Raw genomic sequence first — 22,500 nt, forward strand, 5'->3', positions numbered from 1 at the left:
TTTAGGCTCTATTCCACCCCCTGGCTGCTGGTGGATGGATGCCCCCCTCCCAGTTTGAAGTGTCTGAGCCTCTCTGGGTTGGTATGGGTGGAGCGGGCTGGGGCGGCGGGCAGGGGGGGCAGCAGGGCCTGGCTGGGGGGCAGGATGTGACCCCCCTTTTTAGATAGGATGTTGATCTCCTGGCGGAGGGCGTTGGCTTCCTGGGCTTGACTCTGGACCAGCTGGTACAGCCTCCGCCTCTCGTCCTCCTCAGCATGCCGACGGCCCTGGAACTGGGCACCCTGACACACCCACACGGCACGTGAGTTTCAAGTTTGGGGAAGCAAATATTCATCATAAAAAAATGCACCTTTATAATATAGCATTCCATGCATCATCGCATTTGCAGACTTATGTAAGATGGCCTACTATTCCTAATGTGATGAGTAGATTGGATAGTCATAATTTAGGCTAATAATATAACTCAATCACTGTTCTAAAAAAAATACTGTTCAATGCATGGCTAAGCGCGTAGTGGCGTAGAGCAGGGATCATCAACTAGATTCAGCCAATTCTTTTTATTTTTTATTGAGCGTATGGATGGTCAGGGGGCCGGAACATAATTACAAGTGAGTTGTAGACTGCAAATTGACCGCAAGAAGCCCAAACAGATAATATTTGACTAAAACATAATCATTTCAAACCTTGCTTAGAACTGTATATACGATCACATACAGTATATCTCTCTATGCGTGGGAATACTTTGGAACAGATTTCCAAAATTAAAACCACTTGGAGCTGATTTGCTGTTGTTTTTACAGTCTTATGTCCAACAATAAAATCACTTGGAGGGCCAAATAAAATCACCTGTGGGCCAAATTCGTCCCACGGGCCGCCAGTTGGGGAACCCTGGCGTAGAGTATAGGCCTAGGCTATATCAGATACGTTTCTCCTCCTTTCTTTGCACGGGGAAAAATTTGCCCTTTTTATAAACACATTTCATGCAATTCTACTACACTTTTTATGACTGGAGACATTAGCAGAATCTTTTTTAATACAACAAAAATTACTGGTTAGCCTACTCTGCTGACACTGACAAACACATCAATAAAAATGACGTTGTCTGATCCATATAATAGGCCTACGAGAATGGGAGACACAAATACAATGACGTCACTCTAACCTGTATGTAGCTCTGTCCTTGAGTTGTTCTTGTCTATTATTGTTCTGTATTACAGTGAGCTCCAAAAGTACTGGGACAGTGACATTCTTTGTTGTTTTGGTTCTGTACTCCAGCACTTTGTATTTGAAATGATACATGACTATGAGGTTAAAGTGCAGACTGTCAGATTACATTTTAGGATATTTTCATCCATATCTGGTGAACTACTTAGAAATTACAGCACTTTTTGTACATAGTCCTCCCCATTTTTAAGGGACCAAAAGTATTGGGACAAATTCACTTATGTGTATTAAAGTAGTAAAAAGTTACGTATTTGGTCCCATATTCATTGCACGCAATGACTACATCAAGCATTTTTGTTTGTTTTGATTGTGTTTCAGATTATTTTGTGCCCAATAGAAATGAATGATAAATAATGTATTGTGTCTCTTCCGACTGTAGGCTATGCGACTTAAAACAATCCACAGATTATTTTTTTAAGGAAGCTGATGATCCACTGTGGCCAAATCATGCTTTCTGGTGTAGGAGCCTATTTTGGCAATTTAATTAAATTTACTTTAGGGGAAGCTTAGCTATAGGCCCTGCCTATGCACAGAAGGTCACTCACACACACAGAGGCACGCTGTTATTTACTGCATATAAACATTTACATTTACATTACATTTTAGTCATTTAGCAGACGCCCTTATCCAGAGCGACTTACAGTTAGTGAGTGCATACATTATTTTTTTTATTTTTTTTATACTGTCCCCCTGTGGGAATCGAACCCACAACCCTGGCGTTGCAAACGCCATGCTCTACCAACTGAGCTACATCCCTGCCAGCCATTCCCTCCCCTACCCTGGACGACGCTTAGCCAATTGTGCGCCGCCCCATGGGTCTCCCGGTCACGGCCGGCTACGACAGAGCCTGGATCTCTAGTGGCACAGCTAGCACTGCAATGCAGTGCCTTAGACCATTATTTCCAAGATGGCGTAGTAGTGCAGTTGTGTTTTTATCGTCTGTCTGTAAATAGCCTGTAAATACCCTATTTTTCGTACATATTTCCCTATCAGACTTTTCATCCTTCTACAAGATATACTTTCCTGCAACCCGCCTCACTCAATGTGGAACGGATTCTATTATTGACTTACCTTGACTTACCTTTATCTAGAATCTAGAATCTCCAGTTGAAACTAGCTAGCCAGCTAACTAGCTACTTGCTATTTGCTATTAGCCACAGCTAGCGGTGTTTTACCCAGGACATTGGATTTTTTTCTGCGGGATTAATTTTAATCACTGGACATTGATCACCGGATATTCGGCCAGTCTGCACAGCGCGTTATCGACCCAGAACATATCAGTTTTTCCGCCGGAATCACTGAATCACTGGACCTTTAACTCCGGATTTCATCGCTACCAGCTAGCTACCACCAGCCAGCTACAACAAAACGGACGCTGTGGTCTGGCTAATCAAATCATCCTGAGCTAGGCCCATCGCCCATCTCCCGGCTATCTACCTCTCTGTCAACCGGACGGGACCACCTAGTGTTGACACGGAGTCCCGCCGATCCTACACGACTGGTCTGCGGACGAAATCGTCTGATGTGGTTACGACGTTAACCACGAAGATTCCATCCATCTGCTAGCCCTGGCCCGCTAGCCGTGGCCTCTTACTAGTGCTTCACCACCGGACCTTATGATAACTCAGCTATACAGCTGATATCTGCTGGACTGTTCCTTTTTACGGTACTACATCCTGTTTATGTTTAGCCTCAGCCCAAACATGGTTAGTTTATTGTTGTTTCGGTTATTTCTAATTGTACTATATCACTGTAGACCCCCCAGCCTAGCTAAACCTGTATTAGATAGCTCCTTTGCACCTCCCCCTATACACGCGGAGACCGACTCAATTGATGACTCTAGCGATGCTATCTCTTTCATTGTTACCCAACGCTTAGGGTTACCTCCACTTTACTCATATCCTTCCATATCCTTGTCTGTACATAATGCCCTGAATCTTTTCTATAACACCCGGAAATCTGCCCCCTTTATTCTATGTACCCAACGCACTAGAAGACCAGTTCTTAAAGCCTTTAGCCGTATCCTTATTCTAGTCCTCCTCTGTTCCTCTGGTGATGTAGAGGCTAACCCAGGCCCTGCAGTCCTCAGTATCACTCCTACTCCCCAGGCGCTATCATTTGATGACTTCTGTAATCGCAAAAGTCTTGGTTTCTTGCACATAAATATCAGAAGTCTACTTCCTAAGTTTGAGTTATTCACTGCGTTAGCACACTCTGCCAACCCTGATGTTCTAGCAGTGTCTGAATCCTGGCTCAGGAAGGCCACCAAAAATTCTGAAATTTCCATCCCCAACTATAACATTTTCCGTCTAGATAGAACTGCCAAAGGGGGTGGAGTTGCAATCTACTGTAGAGATAGCCTGCAGAGCTCTATCATACTATCCAGGTCTGTGCCCAAACAGTTTGAGCTTCTACTTCTAAAAATCCACCTTTCCAGAAATAAGTCTCTCACTGTTGCCGCTTGCTACAGACCCCCCTCAGCCCCCAGCTGTGCCCTGGACACCATATGTGAATTGATTGCCCCCCATTTATCCTCAGAGTTTGTACTGCTTGGTGACCTAAATTGGGATATGCTTAATACCCCAGCCATCCTACAAGCCAAGCTAGATGCCCTCAACCTCACGCAAATTATCAACGAACCTACCAGGTACAACCCTAAATCCGTAAACATGGGTACCCTCATAGATATCATCCTGACTAACATACCCTCTAAATACACCTCAGCTGTCTTCAACCAGGATCTCAGCGATCACTGCCTTATTGCCTGCGTCCGTAACGGGTCCGCGGTCAAACGACCACCCCTCATCACTGTCAAACGCTCCCTAAAACACTTTAGCGAGGAGGCCTTCCTAATTGACCTGGCCCAGGTATCCTGGATGGATATAGATCTCATTCCGTCAGTAGAGGATGCCTGGTTGTTCCTTAAAAGTAATTTCCTCTCAATCTTAAATAAACATGCCCCATTCAAAAAATACAGAACTAAGAACCGATATAGCCCCTGGTTCTCCTCAGACTTGACTGCCCTTGACCAGCACAAAAACATCCTGTGGCGTACAGCATTAGCATCAAATAGCCCCCGCGATATGCAACTTTTCAGGGAAGTTAGGAACCAATATACACAAGCAGTCAGGAAAGCAAAGGCTAACTTTTTCAAACAGAAATTTGCATCCTGTAGCACTAACTCCAAAAAGTTTTGGGACACTGTAAAGTCCATGGAGAATAAGAGCACTTCCTCCCAGCTGCCCACTGCACTGAGGCTAGGAAACACTATCACCACCGATAAATCTACAATAATCGAGAATTTCAACAAGCATTTTGCTACAGCTGGCCATGCTTTCCATCTGGCTACCACTAACCCGGCCACCAACTCTGCACCCTCTGCTGCAACTTGCCCATGCCCCCCCCGCTTCTCCTTCACACAAATTCAGACAGCTGATGTTTTGAAAGCGCTGCAAAATCTGGACCCCTACAAATCAGCTGGGCTAGACAATCTGGACCCTTTCTTTCTAAAACTAGCCGCCGAAATTGTCGCTACCCCTATTACTAGTCTGTTCAACCTCTCTTTCATAACGTCTGAGATCCCCAGAGATTGGAAAGCTGCCGCGGTCATCCCCCTCTTCAAAGGGGGTGACACTCTAGATCCAAATTGCTACAGACCTATATCCATCCTGCCCTGCCTTTCGAAAGTATTCGAAAGCCAAGTTAACAAACAGATAATTGACCATTTCGAATACCACCGTACCTTCTCCGCTATGCAATCCGGTTTCCGAGCTGGTCACGGGTGCACTTCAGCCACGCTCAAGGTCCTAAACGATATTATAACCGCGATTGATAATAGACAGTACTGTGCAGCCGTCTTCATCGACCTGGCCAAGGCTTTCGACTCTGTCAACCACCGCATTCTTATTGGCAGACTAAATAGCCTTGGTTTCTCAAATGACTGCCTCGCCTGGTTCACCAACTACTTCTCAGATAGAGTTCAGTGTGTCAAATCGGAGGGCCTGTTGTCTGGACCTATGGCAGTCTCTATGGGGGTGCCACAGGGTTCAATTCTTGGGCCGACACTTTTCTCCGTGTATATCAATGATGTCGCTCTTGCTGCTGGTGACTCTCAGATCCACCTCTACGCAGACGACACCATTTTGTATACATCTGGCCCTTCATTGGACACTGTGTTAACAAACCTCCAAACGAGCTTCAATGCCATACAACAATCCTTCAGTAGCCTCCAACTGCTCTTAAACACTAGTAAAACTAAATGCATGCTTTTCAATCGAACGCTGCTGGCACCCGCCCACCCGACTAGAATCACCACTCTCGACGGGTCTGACCTAGAGTATGTGGACAACTACAAATACCTAGGTGTCTGGTTAGACTGTAAACTCAACTTCCAGACTCACATAAAGAATCTCCAATCCAAAGTTAAATCTAGAATCGGCTTCCTATTTCGCAACAAAGCCTCCTTCACTCATGCTGCCAAACATGCCCTCGTAAAACTGACTATCCTACCGATCCTTGACTTCGGCGATGTCATTTACAAAATAGCCTCCAACACTCTACTCAGCAAATTGGATGTAGTCTATCACAGTGCCATCCGTTTTGTCTCCAAAGCCCCATACACTACCCACCACTGTGACCTGTACGCTCTTGTTGGCTGGTCCTCACTACATGTTCGTCGTCAAACCCACTGGCTCCAGGCCATCTATAAATCACTGCTAGGCAAATCCCCGCCTTATCTTAGCTCATTGGTCACCATAGCAGCACCCACCCGTAGTCTGCGCTCCAGCAGGTATATCTCACTGGTCATTCCCAAAGCCAACACCTCCTTTGGCCGCCATTCCTTCCAGTTCTCTGCTGCCAATGACTGGAACGAATTGCAAAAATCTCTGAAGCTGGAGACTCTCATCTCCCTCAATAACTTTAAGCATCAGTTGTCAGAGCACCTTACCGTTCACTGCACCTGTACACAGCCCATCTGAAATTAGCCCACCCAACTACCTCATCCCTATATTATTTATTTTGCTCATTTGCACCCCAGTATCTCTATTTGCACATAATCTCTTGCACATCTAGCATTCCAGTGTTAATACTATTGTAATTATTCTGCACTATAGCCTATTTATTGCCTTACCTCCATAACTTGCTACATTTGCACACACTGTATATATATTTTCTGTTGTATTTCTGACTTTATGTCTTTTACCCCATATGTAACTCTGTGTTGTTGTTTTATTGCACTACTATGCTTTATCTTGGCCAGGTCGCAGTTGTAAATGAGAACCTGTTCTCAACTGGCTTACCTGGTTAAATAAAGGTGAAATAAAATTTAAAAAAAACTGCGCCACTCGGGAGTCCAGACATGTCATATCGTGCATACACACTATCATAAAAGCACTTTCACATAAATTATGAAAACACACACACGTACAGTACCATCTTGCTCTGCCTGGTGTTGAGTTTGTCCTCCATTTCTTTCTTCTGGCTCAGCAGGCTGTTCATACTGAGGAGACGCTCGGTGTGATGCCTTGTCACCTCTGTCACCGCATGACGGGCCTCTGTCACTTTCACCTGACACACACACACACACACACACACGTGTGTATCATAAACAAACACCTTAAACACACACATACGAAGGTGTATCATAAACAAACACCTTACACACACACTCTGCCATACCTCCCACTGTCTGAGCTCCTGTGTGTAAGCAGCCTCTCGGACTCTGCTCTCCTGCCTCATCTCCTCCAGGTTTCTGTTTCCAGACAGAGTCTGTAAGGCCTCCAGGTCCACCACTTTCCCAAACTTCATCAGCATCAGCTGCTCACAGCGCGCCTCCAGACCTACACACACACAGGGTTTACCGTAAACAGAGAATGTATGCGATGCACAGGATGCAATCGTGATCTGCAGTATCTTATTTTTAACTTAAGTGCCGTGCCTGGTATTTAGAACGATCTGTTTTCAAATGTTCTCCGCAGTTTTGTGCCCCCAGTCCCCCTCAGCCTACTCTGTATCTTGGCCTCCATGTCGTTGCGGTCGTGGATGAGCTGGACATGCTGCTGCCTGGCCTGTCTGTAGAGGTCTCTCTGTTCACTCTTCTCCACCTGCAGTTCTTTAATCCTCTCCTGTAGTCCTCCCAACGCCACTGTGTTCAGCACCAGAGCTGGGGCCAGGCTGCACGGCACCACCCCATTGCTCATAAACTCTATCTGGTACACAGAGGGAGGGAGAAACCATTAATTCTGTATTTTCTAATATGGGTTGTTGACTTAGTTTTATTACTTATATCGATCACTAATAACTAAAGGCATGATGACATGTGATGATGTACGAGTGAACAAGGACAGTCACGTTTCTTACAAACGTGTTCCCTCAAATCCTCTCCTCACTTCTCTTTGATGTTTTGAGGAGGCGAGGAAAGGACAGGGGGAAAGGATGCCAGGAATTGAGGCAAGACAATTGAGAAAGACCCAGAAAGCGAGATAGACTTCTCTCCTCTCCTCACCTGGTGCAGTCTGAGGGGAACCACCACATCCAGCTCATTGAGCTTCTGTTGTTTCTCTCTGTTGAACAGCTCCAGGTCTCCCTCTGCTGCCTTCAGACTGCCATGAACCACTTTTTCCTACAACATACAGTCACAATACAGACTGGATGAAGGTTAAATGAATGTCAAGAAAGATAGAAAAGAAGACAGAGATACACTGATAAGGAGGTGTTGAGAAAGATCATGATGAGTGGTTAACAAGAAAAGCTTTGGGAGTGGAGGATGAGATGAGAAAAGAGGAGTGGAGAAGACAAAGGGGGAAGAGTGGATAATGACAAGATGGAGTGGTTGACGGGAAAACGGAATGTATGGAGATAAAGAGAGGAGAAATAGAGACAGAAGAAATGGAAGAAAATGTAAGAGGAGAGAGGATGGGAGGAGGTTAAGGGAGTGGAAGATAGGAAAGGGGTCAGAGAATGTGCACCTTCTTGACGAGGGAGTCACACTCCTTCCTCAGGTTGTCTGCAATCTTCTTCTCCTCCACCAGCAGCTCCTCGAGGTCCAGACGACGCTCACGCAGCTGCACCGTGTTCTCAAACAGCTCCGAGTCACAGTCTGGGGGAACACACACACACAGACAGGTAGACAGACAGACAGACACAGTTAGAGTGCATATCTGTGGCTAAATAAGGGAGCACAATGTGGTGTATAACTGAGAATACTGTAAGGTGAATGGTAGCGACTGACTTGGGGGGCAGACGCTGTCATCCAGAGGACCACCGCTCTCTGAGCCACTGTCATCCTCATCATCATCCCAGTCAGACTCTTCATCAGATTCTTCATCACTGTCCTCCTGCTCCTCTGGTAGAAAACAACAACAGGATGAGCTGGGCACTGATAAACCATACACTCAACACACACAATCACACTTTCAGAGGGGTCCAGGACTTCACTTACCGTCATTGCCGACCTTCTCTTTCTTCTTGACGCGTTTGATCTTCTTCTTGAAGACCCTGGTGAGGAAGTCAGCAAACTTGTTGTTCTCCCCTAGAGAGCCCTGGAAGGTGGCAGCTATGGCCCTCTCTCTCTCCTGGAGCTTGGAGATGTCCCTCCGCTTCAGCTCCAGTGCCTGCTTACACTCCTCCAGCTTAGACTGGGAGGAGCAGGGAAGAGGAGAGAGATGGGATGATGGTCATGTGGAATACAGAGACACACACACAAACCTGAAACACCTGCCTTAGCATACACACACACACACACACACACATACATACATACACCCCTTCCTTCCCTCCCAGGTACCCTGAGGTCTTCCTCTTCCTCCACGCAGGCATTGAGTCTCTCCTGCAGGGAGTTCTCTCTCTTCTCAAACTCTTTGAGCAGCAGCAGCTCCTGGAACAGGGTGACGTGGCGCAGGTCAGCCAGTTTCATCTGGATGTCCAGCCACAGCTTCTCATGACGCAGCAGGCACAGCTCCGCATCAAACTGCCACACTGACGACGACATCTGAGAGGAGAGGGTGAGAAGAATGGGGTAAAGGGAAGAGGAAGGGGAATGGGAGTGAGGGAGGGAGAGAGAGAAATAAGGGAGAGGGGAAGAGTGAGGGGAAGAGTGAGGTTAGCTTGGTTTCAGTTGACAATTTGATGCCAGAGAGCCTGGATGTTGCATTGGGGGCCTTTGCACCCCACCTGGAAAATAAACTATGGGAAAGGCTGACCTGTTCCAGCAGAGAGTCCTCTTCATACAGAAGCCTGATCTCCTCCACCTCCCTCATCTCCTCCTCCAGCTCTGTCACCCCAGCTTCCTCCACCTCCCTCTCTCTCCTATCTGCAGGTGTATGGTAGGGGGTCTCCTCCTCTCCTTCTATCTCTGCCTCCAGCTGTTCCAGCAGAGTCAGGCCCCCCTCTGGTTCCTGGCCATGGGTACAGGCCCTGTGGGTAGGATTGGCACAATAATCGTTATCGCTGAATTATTAGGGGGGGTTGGGGGGGGGTGCGCATGTTCAATGCAACGTGATAGTAGTTAGTTACTGTATGTTTATGTCTCTATAATATTTCGAATATTTAGTTTTTTTGTGGGACAAAAAAATCATTTGGATCAGACTGACCTTTAGACTTAGGAACGTGATAACTGTTTTTTATCAATGATCTATCATTGATGAGTTATTATGAACCTACAGTAAGCTCTGCTCCATTCCCAGTCCCAGGCCAGACCTACCTCTGAGCCCTCAGGGCCCCGTAGCGCTGCAGGGTGGTGCGGGTGTAGCGTAGCTTCCTCTCAGGGGTCTCCTCGGGCAGCAGGGAGGGCAGGGTGGGGGCCGGGCTGCAGAAATGAGGCGCCAGGCACTCCTGGACAGCCTGTAGCTGCTGGGCTTGGGAGCGTAGGCGGGACACAAGTCTCACCTTAGTGTCCCTTAGGGCCATGATGCGACTGTTCATCTGGGTCTTCCTCTCATGGATCTGACAGACACAGAGGGACAAACAAAAATAGGATTATCCACTAACATCATCATTGTGCTAACACCAGGCAACCTCCCAACCACATTCTGTTATTTGGTCTTATCTAATATATTAGTTTGGGCGGGGGTCAGGTACAGAGGTCACCAGGTCTATTAGTGTATTACATACAGTACATTTGGTTTTGAATGGTAAAGATTGAGAGGAAGTGTAAAGTGTGAGATGTAACCTAGTACCTTCTCCTCTAGGTGGACCAGCTGAGCTCTCTTCTTCTCTGCGTTCATCCTCAGGTGTTCTGGGACCGTAAAGTCTTTGGCCGTCTTCAGCTTGAAGTCGCCCATCTTCTCCGTAGCCAATCGGATAGCTCGCACATCTTCCGGATCCTCACAGTTCTCATTGGGCTTTGCTGCGTACCTAATCAGTCACATAGAGATACAGTCATGTAGGGAAGAATGAGGACAGTGATTCTGAAATGGAGACTAAGAAACTTCAACAGAGGCCATATGATAACAGACTCACAGTTCAGCCCACTCTTTCCTCCTCTTCTCTATCTTAGCCCGGGCTCGCTCTGCCTTCTCCGTAGCCTTGCGGAGTTTCTCTGCCTGGCGGCCAGCCAGCTTGCTGCCCCCTGGACGCACCACATGGGGCGCCATAACAGCCTCCCCACCCAGGTCCTCCTGGTCCGCTGGCCAGAGACACACACATTATTTCTCTCTATCTCTATCTCTCTCTCTCTCTCTCTCTCTCTCTCTCTCTCACCTGTGATGTTGGAGCTGTCTTTGCCGACCTCAGCTTTGTTCCTCCAACGTTCCTGCCCCCCTGCCCCCGGGCCCCACACCCTTTCCCTCTGTTTCAGCTCGTGGAACCTCTGGGACATTGCCAGCAGACGATAGGTGGAGATCCTGTGGTCGCTCTGGAACGCTACCACAGTAACGGTGTCCGACTCCAGAGAATCCCAGAACCTGGAAGAGCCAGTGGGCAAATCTGAAATGTCACCCCATTCCCTAAGTGCACTACCAGGTGAGAGTGCAGGTTGAGTGGTTTCTGGTTGAGTACCTCTCCTGTAGTTTCTTGAGTCCAATGCGGTGGCGTTCCTCCTCCCAGGCCAGCTCCTTCCTGGCCTCTCGCACCCTCTGGGCCGTCATCCTCTCGGTCTCCTCACGGAACCGCCGGTCCAACTCCAGCTCCTACACACACACACACTAGATTCTCTTGGGCTGTGGCCAGAAATATGCTACAATTTATTAGGTTAATCACAGAAACATTCAAGTGCCTTTTGGTTGGTTATGATACATAAACACTGAGGGACAAAGGTGTGGATTTAGGGTGTAGGGGTGTATGGGTTTGTTTGTGTGTGTACCGTGCGGTGCAAGCGGACGTGTTCGGGCAGACCCTGGTTCTTCTCCAGTAGCTGTTTGAACTGGCTCTGCAGCTCGGCCAGCTTCTTACGTCTCTCCACCTTCCTCATCTCAGCCTCCCGACGCATACGGTCCATTTCCAACTTCTGCTTAGCCGTCTCAATGCTACAGAGAGGGAAGTGGGGGAGAGAGAGAAATAGAGGAGGGGAAGAAAGAGAGAGGGGTGTGTGACAGAGGGGGAGAGAGAGAGGGGCTGGTTTGCCTTTAGCCAGGTGTGTCTTTGTTTGTTTGTCTCTCTAGGTATCTCCCTCACCTGTATGCCGACGGGTCTTCGATATCCTGGGCCACACCCTCCATCTCAACGCCAACCTGTTTCACCAACAACACACAGTCAACCACTGAACTGGCACTCACTTGTGTTATGCATGTGTTTATTGTCCCATTCGCTTCCTCCATCCCTCTATTCTTCCCTCCCTCCCTGCCCCCCACTGACCCGTGGTGAGGGGACTTTGGCCTTGCTGCGCTGCAGGGCTTTCTGCAGGTCCTCCTGGGGCAGCAGGCTAAAGGAGAAGATGTTGCCGTCCTCCCCCGTCGTCAGGACAAACTGGTCGTCAAAGCTACAGCGCAGCTGGCGCAGCTGTCCATACTGGTTGTCATGGACGCTGAGAGCCCAGAAGGCCTGCATGGAGGTGAGGTGGAAGTCAGATGGCTGCAGAGGGTAGGCCCGGACACTGCCTGACTGCATGCCACACAGCAACAGCTGCCTGCTGGAGCTGGGACAGAGAGAGACCACAACAACCGGTCAACATATACACACATAAACAGAACATCTACAAACCTCAGCAGTTACAACATTACACAACACAGACACACTGATAATGAAAATGTTTACAGCCATCAGTTGTGTAGTCCCCTAACCTGAAGGTGATGGTGCGGATGGGGTCCTCGTCTGTATTCTGGACAGGCAGGAAGGTGAACGGCTCATCCTGGCGCTGCAACGGGTCCTCACCCTGCTGCTCGGAAAACTTACAGTGGTACAGGAACCCCGAGTCATAGCCTCCCTGAGAGAGAGCGAGAGAGAGAGCCTGGTGTTCACCCTGCTAATCCGCACACTCCACTGGCTTCCAGTCGAAGATGTATCCACTACAAGACCATGGTCCTTGCCTACGGAGCAGCAAGAGGACCTGCCTGTTCCTACCTTCAGGCTATGCTCAAACCCTACACCCCAACCTGAGTACTCCATTCTGCCATCACTGGTCTCTTGGCCCTCCTACCCCTACGGGAGGGCAGCTCCCACTCAAAGCTATTTTCTGTTCTGGCACTCCAATGATGGAACCAGCTTCCCCCTGAAGCTAGGACAGCAGAGTCCCTGCCCGTCTTCCGAAAACATCTGAAACCCTACCTCTTCAAAGAGTATCCTAAATAATCCCACAGCATTGATCATCCTTGAGATGTTTCTACAACTTGATTGGAGTCCACCTGTGGTAAATTCAATTGATTGGAAAGGCACACACCTGTCTATATAAGGTCCCACAGATGACAGTGCATGTCAGAGCAAAAACCAAGCCATGAGGTCGAAGGAATTGTCCGTAGAGCTCCGAGACAGGATTATGTCGAGGCACAGATCTGGGGAAGGGTACCAAAACATTTCTGCAGCATTGAAGGTCCCCAAGAACACAGTGGCCTCCATCATTCTTAAATGAAAGAAGTTTGGAACCACCAAGACCTCCTTCCTAGAGATGGCCGCCTCGCCAAACTGAGCAATCGGGGGAGAACAACCTTGGTCAGGGAGCTGACCAAGAACCCGATGGTCACTCTGACAGAACTCTAGAGTTCCTCTGAGGAGATGGGAGAACCTTCCAGAAGGACAACCATCTCTGCAGCACTCCACCAATTAGGCCTTTATGGTAGAGTGGCCAGACGGAAGCCACTCCTCAGTAAAAGGCACATGACAGCCCGCTTGGAGTTTGCCAAAAAGGCACCTAAAGACTCTCAGACCATGAGAAACAAGATTCTCCGGTCTGATGAAACCAAGATTGTCCTGAATGCCAAGCGTCACGTCTGGAGGAAACCTGGCACCATCCCTACGGTGAAGCATGGTGGTGGCAGCATCATGCTGTGGGGATGTTTTTCAACTGAAGGGACTGGGAGACTAGTCAGGATCGAGGCAAAGATGAACAGAGCAAATTGCAGAGAGATCCTTGATGAAAACCTGCTCCAGAGTGCTCAGGACCTCAGACTGGGGCGAAGGTTCACCTTCCAACAGGACAACAACCCTAAGCACACAGCCAAGACAACGCAGGAGTGGCTTCGGGACAAGTCTCTGAATGTCCTTGAGGGGCCCAGCCAGAGCCCAGACTTGAACCCGATCAAACATCTCTGGAGAGAGCTGAAAATAGCTGTGCAGCGATGCTCCCCATCGAACCTGACAGAGCTTGAGAGGATCTGCAGAGAAGAATGGGAGAAACTCCCCAAATACAAGTGCGCCAAGCTTGTAGCTTCATACCCAAGAAGACTCGATGCTGTAATTGCTGCCAAAGGTGCTTCAACAAAGTACTGAGTAAAGGGTCTGAATACTTATGTAAATGTAATATTTCCTTTTTTTGGGGGGCAAACATTTCTAAAAACCTGTTTTTGCTTTGTCATTATGGAGTACTGTGTGTAGATTGATGAGGGAAAAAAACAATTGAATCAATTTTTGAATACGGCTGTAACGTAACAAAATGTGGAAAAAGTCAAGGGATCTGAAGGCACGGTATGTGGTTGTCCCACCTAGCTATCTTAAGATGAATGCACTAACTGTAAGTCCCTCTGGATAAGAGGATCTGCTAAATTACCAAAATGTAAATGTGAAATGTAGAGGGAGAGAGCGAGAGAGAGATGGCCCCGGTTAATGTGTGTGTGTGTGTGTGTGTGTGTGTGTGTGTGTGTGCGCGTGTGTGTACCATGGAGAGCCAGAAGGCCCCGGGTTGAGAGTAGAAGCCACAGCAGAGGGGGCTGGGGGGGTCGGGGGTGTAAAGAGGGGGCAGCTCTTCCTTTTCCTCCTCCTCTACCTCCTGCAGCTCCTCCTCAGTGGGCTCAAGGCCCTCCTCCTTGGCTTTCTTCAGCTGCGCCTCTCTCTCCTTCTGCCTCTTCTCCTTCAGAGCCTGCCTGCGCGCAATCTCCTCCTCCCGCTGAAATACACACACTCACAATTACACACCCATGCCGGAGTTGAACCAAAAGAGCTGTACACAAAGCAGATAACAGATATAATGTGAGCGTGCTTTTGTACGTTTCCTATTAGGCATGCTTCTGTGTAAACTGTGTTTTGTATCTAGACAGCTTTTATGTGATGTGTATGTTTTATTGATTCCATGGAACCCATGACTCCCTGCAACGTGTTACTGAGTGGACTATCCTGGATAAATATATAAAATGAAACGTGTTTACAGTACAGTTGATCTCAGACAGTGAGGGCCAGACCTTGATGTGTGACTTGATGCTGCTGAAGGTGAAGTGTCTTGTGGGAAGGCCAGAGATGTGGTAGGTGGTGCCATGGTTCTGGGCCTCCGGGTCTGGAGACTGGACCTCCACTACATGACCACTCTTACACAGGACCAGCAGGGTGTTGTTGTCCTGAACACACACGCACATATATACACACACACATACACACAGAAGAAGGGTTCTAACTTATTAACCTCATGTGCCATTGCCTTGCGTACATTTCTGACTGATCTGGGATCAGACTTACATGTGACTGGGGCGACCACTCCAGCCCCTGTACAGGTCCTGGTACTGTGACAAAGCCGATGGGGTCGTACCTGTCCCCCACAGTGAAGAAGAACACAGTGCAGTCCATACTCTAGAGAGGGAAAGAGGGAAGGAGGGATGGTGGAGGGGAGAGGATTATTGATATTTGTTATTATACCCATCCAGTTTGCTTTAGGTCTACAAGGGGAGTGTCTACAGAAAGGAGCTAATGATTGATTTCACATTGGCTAATAGTCTGCGGCCCTCCCTACCCCAGTAGCTAGGATCTCTCCGTTGCGTTCGTATGCAATGGCCGTCACAGGTGCATTGTGGGGTTTGAAGGCCTGTTTGAGACGGAGCTCGGCGTGTCCATAGCGACTGCGCCCGGCAACCACCCGTAAACTCTGGGGGTTGTAGAGCTCCAGCAGACGGACCACCCCGTCCTCAAAGCCCACCACCACCAGCCCTCCGCTAGGGTTCACCTATACACACAGGCAAGGGCCACACAGAACAATCTCAACGCACAGTAACCTACACAGATAAGCAAAGCACGTTGAGACCTAAAGACAACAAGGCACTACATAAATGATTATGTTACCATATACAGTGCATTCGGAAAGTATTCAGACCCCTTGACTTTTTCCACATTTTGTTACATTTCAGCCTTATTCTAAAATGGATTAAATACTTTTTTCCCCTTATCAATCTACACACAATACCCCATAATGACAAAGCAAAAACAGGTTTTTAGAAATGTGTGCAAATGTATTACAAATAAAAAACAGAAATACCTTATTTACATAAATATTCAGACCCTTTGCTATGAGACTTGAAATTGAGCTTGGGTACATCCTGTTTCCATTGATCATCCTTAAGATATTTCTACAACTTGATTGGAGTCCACCTGTGGAAATCCTACATTTACATAAGTATTCAGACCCTTTACTCAGTACTTTGTTGAAGCACCTTTGGCAGTGATTACAGCCTTGAGTCTTGGGTATGACACTACAAGCTTGGCACACCTGTATTTGGGGAGTTTCTCCCATTCTTCTCTGCAGATCCTCTCAAGCTCTGTCAGGTTGGATGGGGAGCGTCGCTGCACAGCTATTTTCAGGTCTCTCCAGAAATGTTAGATCGGGTTCAAGTCCAGGCTCTGGCTGGGCCACTCAAGGACATTCAGAGACTTGTCCCGAAGCCACTCCTGCGTTGTCTTGGCTGTGTGCTTAGGGTCGCTGTCCTGTTGGAAGGTAAACCTTCGCCCCAGTCTGAGGTCCTGAGCGGTCTGGAGCAGGTTTTCATCAAGGATCTCTCTGTACTTTGCTCCGTTCATCTTTCCCTCGATCCTGACTAGTCTCCCAGTGCCTGCCGCTGCTTCACCGTAGGGATGGTGACAGGTTTCCTCCAGACGTGACGCTTGGCATTCATCAAGTGCCTTTTACTGAGGAGTGGCTTCCATCTGGCCACTCTACCATAAAGGCCTGATTGGTGGAGTGCTGCAGAGATGGTTGTCCTTCTGGAAGGTTCTCCCATCTCCACAGAGGAACTCTGGAGCTCTGTCATAGTGACCATCAGGTTATTGGTCACCTCCCTGACCAAGGCCCTTCTCCCCCGATTGCTCAGTTTGGCTGGGCGGCCAGCTCTAGGAAGTGTCTTGGTGGTTCCAAACTTCTTCCATTTAAGAATGGAGGCCACTGTGTTCTTGGGGACCTTCAATGCTGTAGAAATGTTTTGGTACCTTTCCCCAGATCTGTGCCTCGACATAATCCAGCTGTACTGACAATTCGTTCGACCTCATGGCTTGGTTTTTGCTCTGACATGCACTGTCAACTGTGGGACCTTATATAGACAGGTGTGTGCCTTTCCAAATCATGTCCAATCAATTGAATGTACCACAGGTGGACTCCAATTAAGTTGTTGAAACATCTCAAGGATGATCAATGGAAACAGGATGCACCTGAGCTCAATTTCGAATCTCATAGCAAAGGGTCTGAATACTTATGTAAATAAGGTATTTGTTATTTCTAAAAAACTGTTTTCAATTTGTCATTATGGGGTATTGTGTGTAGATTGATGATTTTTTATTTAATCAATTTTAGAATAAGGCTGTAACGTAACAAAGTGGAAAAAGTCAAGGGGTCTGAATACTTTCCGAATGCACTGTAGTCAAGTCTCACATACATACCAGGCGTGGCGCCCAGGTCAGTGTTGTTCCACCTTGTTTGTAGCGGCTGGTTGTTAGTTCTTTCTTCGCAAGGAAGTCAAAAATCCTGACTGAGCCTGAGAAAGAGAGGAAGAAAGAGAGTGTGTTTGGAACAAATTGACAAAAAAAATGATGCGTTTCTATAATCTGGGCTGTGTGTGAAGTAGTGTACAGTGATAGGTGTCTCTCACGGTCTAAAGCGGTGGTGGCCATCAGATGGCTGGTGCTGGACACATCCATTCCCTGGATCACTCCAGCATGGAAGGAGAACAGACACTCTGGGTCCTGGGTCTGCACACACAATATAATGGAGTCATTTAATACAAGACCCAATACAGACAGTCCCACACACACACTCAAACACTGTGCTGATGGAAAGTGCAACTCACAATGTTGGAAAATGAAAGATCCAGTTTCCAGATGCCTCCATTGGAATCCTGAGAAGAGATACATTTGACACGCTATTTAATTTAAAAAAAAGTATTGTTTCCCAAACTTGATGATGGTTGTAGGACTTTAGGGTAAGTGTTGTTGTATGACCCTTGAAAATGATGGTTGTAGGACTTTAGGGTAAGTGTTGTTGTATGACCCTTGACCCCTGCCCTCTGACCTGGGCGAACCAGATGAAGGAGTCTGGCAGGCAGCTTTTGACCATGGAGGACAGGCTGACGTTGCGTCCGATTACCATCTCGTTCATGGGCTCAATCTCAAACAGACCCCTGTCATCGTTACAGTCTGCCGTGTCAATGCTCTCAAAGTCCCAGCCCTGCACGGTGTGGAGAAAGATATTACACAGCGAGCAAACAACTAAACTGTCCCCAGATCAGTTGTTCAGGCCTGCATTTTAGGGTTAGCAGAGACCACTTAGACTGAGGCTGAGAGGACTGTATAGTATCTGAAAGGTTACCCTAATGGCTCCGTCGGTGCCGATGGTCATGAGCTCCCCCTCATCCAAAGCAAACTGCTGGATGGTGCCAGCGTGGCACGTCCTGCCCCCCTTACGGCATATCTCCACCTTAATCAGGCCCCCGTCCCACAGCAGCATGTTTCCCCACTCAGACCCCGACACTACCTGGCACCCAGACAGAAGGGATGTCATCAGGACAACATAGAACAAGAGAAAATAGAATATTGCTTTGGGTTCGGGTCAATTTCAATGATGTATGAATAGCAGGAATTGAATGATAAAAGCAGTGGACAGACCTTCCCATCGGGCAGCTCCACATAACCCTCGATATCTGTGAGGGCAGTCTTCCCAAACCTTCCCAGAAGCCCTTGCAGTTTGAGACCAGTAAAAGTGCTGGCCATTTTCCAAAACCTGGAAGAATGATTGAAAAGAGATCAACTCACATGGTGTATGACACTGTACACATAATACACAATTTTTGTATTTGTTGTCAATATTTCATTTTGAAATCTGTTTTCTCTCCACCCAGCTTTCTATAAAGCACTTTGTGACAAATGTATAAAAGTGCTAGTACGAATACATTTTGATCAATTGATTGCTACTAACTTGATGTGTCCTGATCCGGAGGTGGTGAGTAGCCCAGGATTGTCAGGTGAGAAGGTGACCCTGTAGACGTCCTGTGAGAAGGCCTTGCAGCGCAGCATCACCTGTTCATGTCTCCATTCCCACAAGGTCAGCATGTAGTCCGGAGCACTACCCACACTGGCCAGCAGGGTGCCCTCACGGTTAAAGTCCACAAAGCTATATGCCTGCCCTGTCCCACCTAATGGGCAGGGATTCAAACCAAATGTCTTGATCATTGATCATATTCTTTATACATTGTTTGAAAAAAAAAATTCAACACCATAATGGGTGTGCGTGCCTGTGTGCATGTTGTACAGTTTCCATACCTCTGAGAATGCGGTAGGGTCGTAATGAGGGATACTCATAGATGACGATGTTGGGCTGGTCTCCCTTCTCTGCCACAGCAAAATACCTATTACTGGGGTGGGCCTGCAGAGAAACACAGTTACAGATGGGGTTATAAATGAGGGTGTATCAAGGTTATCCAGGGCCAGTGTTTGTGTGTGTGTGTACCATGACGGCGCCGATGCCTCCCCCACTGCAGGAGCGGAGGTAGCGTTGCTCCTTGGTCCGGACGTCCAGGAATATGAGCAGGTTTCCAGCCACGAAGGCCAGCGTTCGCTCATCCAGCAGCTGCAGGTTGGCTCTGCGCCCACAGTCATACCCAAAAGAGTGACTGGAAGAATGTTAAGGTGCAACGCAAAAGCAACGCAATACACAAACATAATATCATGAACATGACTGGGTTGTGTAGACTTCTACGCAGAAACTCTGGCACATGGCATACACAGTGTTAAAAGATACGTAAGGTGCAGCAGGTTCTCTGGGATCTCCGAGTCTGCAGTGATGACTGGTCTGGAGTACAGCTCATCATAGTTGTAGTACATGTCCTCAGGGAGTTTCTTCATCCCCGTTCGCTCCTCCTCTTCCTCCACAGCATCACTACTCCCACCTGGCTGCTGCTGCACCTGCTCAGAGGCTGCATGAGCTGAAAAGAAAGATTGCTGTCACTCATCAGGCCATGGTCGAGATGTAGGCACACCATAGTGAAACATTTTGCCATGAAAAAAAAATCTGTGTTCTTATTGTACAAGTTCCGGTAGTTACCTCCCTGTTTCTAAATGGTTTCTACCTACTGTACATGACCCAGCTCTCTCATGAGGGAGCTACCTACAGTGGGGGAAAAAGTATTTAGTCAGCCAACAATTGTGCAAGTTCTCCCACTTAAAAAGATGAGAGAGGCCTGTAATTTTCATTATAGGTACACGTCAACTATGACAGACAAATTGAGGGAAAAAAATCCAGAAAATCACATTGTAGGATTTTTAATGAATTTATTTGCAAATTATGGTGGAAAATAAGTATTTGGTCACCTACAAACAAGCAAGATTTATGGCTCTCACAGACCTGTAACTTTTTCTTTAAGAGGCTCCTCTGTCCTCCACTCGTTACCTGTATTAATGGCACCTGTTTGAACTTGTTATCAGTATAAAAGACACCTGTCCACAACCTCAAACAGTCACACTCCAAACTCCACTATGGCCAAGACTAAAGAGCTGTCAAAGGACACCAGAAACAAAATTGTAGACCTGCACCAGGCTGGGAAGACTGAATCTGCAATAGGTAAGCAGCTTGGTTTGAAGAAATCAACTGTGGGAGCAATTATTAGGAAATGGAAGACATACAAGTCCACTGATAATCTCCCTCGATCTGGGGCTCCACGCAAGATCTCACCCCGTGGGGTCAAAATGATCACAAGAACGGTGAGCAAAAATCCCAGAACCACACGGGGGGACCTAGTGAATGACCTGCAGAGAGCTGGGACCAAAGTAACAAAGCCTACCATCAGTAACACACTACGCCGCCAGGGACTCAAATCCTGCAGTGCCAGACATGTCCCCCTGCTTAAGCCAGTACATGTCCAGGCCCGTCTGAAGATTGCTAGAGTGAATTTGGATGATCCAGAAGAGGATTGGGAGAATGTCATATTGTCAGATGAAACCAAAATATAACTTTTTGGTAAAAACTCAACTCGTTGTGTTTGGAGGACAAAGAATGCTGAGTTGCATCCAAAGAACACCATACCTACTGTGAAGCATGGGGGTGGAAACATCATGCTTTGAGGCTGTTTTTCTGCAAAGGGACCAGGACGACTGATCCGTGTAAAGGAAAGAATGAATGGGGCCATGTATCGTGAGATTTTGAGTGAAAACCTCCTTCCATCAGCAAGGGCATTGAAGATGAAACGTGGCTGGGTCTTTCAGCATGACAATGATCCCAAACACACCGCCCGGGCAACGAAGGAGTGGCTTCGTAAGAAGCATTTCAAGGTCCTGGAGTGGCCTAGCCAGTCTCCAGATCTCAACCCCATAGAAAATCTTTGGAGGGAGTTGAAAGTCCGTGTTGCCCAGCGACAGCCCCAAAACATCACTGCTCTAGAGGAGATCTGCATGGAGGAATGGGCCAAAATACCAGCAACAGTGTGTGAAAACCTTGTGAAGACTTACAGAAAACGTTTGACCTGTGTCATTGCCAACAAAGGGTATATAACAAAGTATTGAGAAACTTTTGTTATTGACCAAATAATTATTTTCCACCATAATTTGCAAATAAATTCATTAAAAATCCTACAATGTGATTTTGTCTGTCATAGTTGACGTGTACCTATGATGAAAATTACAGGCCTCTCTCATCTTTTTAAGTGTGAGAACTTGCACAATTGGTGGCTGACTAAATACTTTTTTTCCCCACTGTATGTGTGGACTCTAGACAGAAAGGTCATAAAAAGAGCACTACTACCCTGAGCTTTGTCTTGTGAAGGGTCCTCTGCTTGTGTATGTGCTTCCTGTGCACCTGCTGATGGGGAAGTTGTGTTGTTCTCTGGAGGTGGCTGAACATTTTCACTTTCCGTTTCCCCAGAAGGTTCCTGCTTTCCTGTGGGGTCACCTGTTATAAGGAAATTATCAGAAAGATTCAGTGCATCAAAAAGGCAAATAGGCCTTGTTAAACACTTCCAAGAAGAGGCTGAAGTTTATTGACAGTTTGCAGACCAAATGTCTTATGTCGACAGGAGTTTTATTTCTATTGACAGTTTGTAACATATAATGCAAATATGCATATACACTTCATTTAAATGAATGAGCTACAATAATTGAATGTCACCCTAACGTAAACTGCAGCTAGCAAACAAGCTAGCTAGCTAGAATTGCTCATTCCTTTGACCCCAGCTAGTACTTTCCATCGTCGTTATGATTGGGTAAATAACTAAATGTGTCTTTGATTGTACCTATTAATTTCAAAATTCAGTGACCGTAGTCTAAATGTATAATTAGTTAAGCTGTGAACTTATATATATTACCTTGTAAATTGTCTTCATCTGTCTGTTTCTCAGAAGAGTCCATCTTTGTTTGGCGTTGACTCGTTGCCGGGCAACCATGGGACTTTGTAATCGCAAAGCATGCTGGTTATGTAGTCACCCACTCCCACTGAAGCTTTGGGACACGTTCAGGTAT

At 47.2% G+C, this 22,500-nt stretch overlaps 1 protein-coding gene across 1 annotated transcript; it reads right to left on the reverse strand.

Moving 5' to 3' along the window:
* Positions 1-8: 8 nt before the first annotated feature.
* On the reverse strand, positions 9-21,885 carry cfap44 (cilia and flagella associated protein 44; the record flags this gene model as incomplete). Its single annotated transcript, XM_084169441.1, has 34 exons — positions 21,788-21,885; positions 19,793-19,976; positions 19,502-19,664; positions 19,315-19,417; positions 18,971-19,187; positions 18,661-18,775; positions 18,365-18,529; positions 18,068-18,223; positions 17,847-17,894; positions 17,649-17,748; positions 17,440-17,534; positions 15,530-15,739; positions 15,259-15,369; positions 14,988-15,140; positions 14,468-14,695; positions 12,441-12,583; positions 12,016-12,295; positions 11,836-11,891; positions 11,525-11,687; positions 11,221-11,351; positions 10,924-11,126; positions 10,684-10,849; positions 10,401-10,578; positions 9,926-10,167; positions 9,426-9,639; positions 9,011-9,214; positions 8,666-8,861; positions 8,456-8,569; positions 8,193-8,323; positions 7,730-7,846; positions 7,232-7,433; positions 6,904-7,064; positions 6,658-6,792; positions 9-281 (listed from the first exon to the last, which is right to left on the reverse strand). Exons 2-34 carry the CDS (start codon positions 19,894-19,896, stop codon positions 9-11), a joined length of 5,277 nt encoding a protein of 1,758 aa, XP_084025567.1. The 5' UTR covers positions 19,897-19,976; positions 21,788-21,885.
* Between the last annotated feature and the right edge of the window lie 615 nt (positions 21,886-22,500).

The sequence above is a fragment of the Coregonus lavaretus genome, assembly GCF_964263955.1.
Source record: "Coregonus lavaretus genome assembly, chromosome: 9".
Lineage (NCBI taxonomy): Eukaryota > Metazoa > Chordata > Actinopteri > Salmoniformes > Salmonidae > Coregonus > Coregonus lavaretus.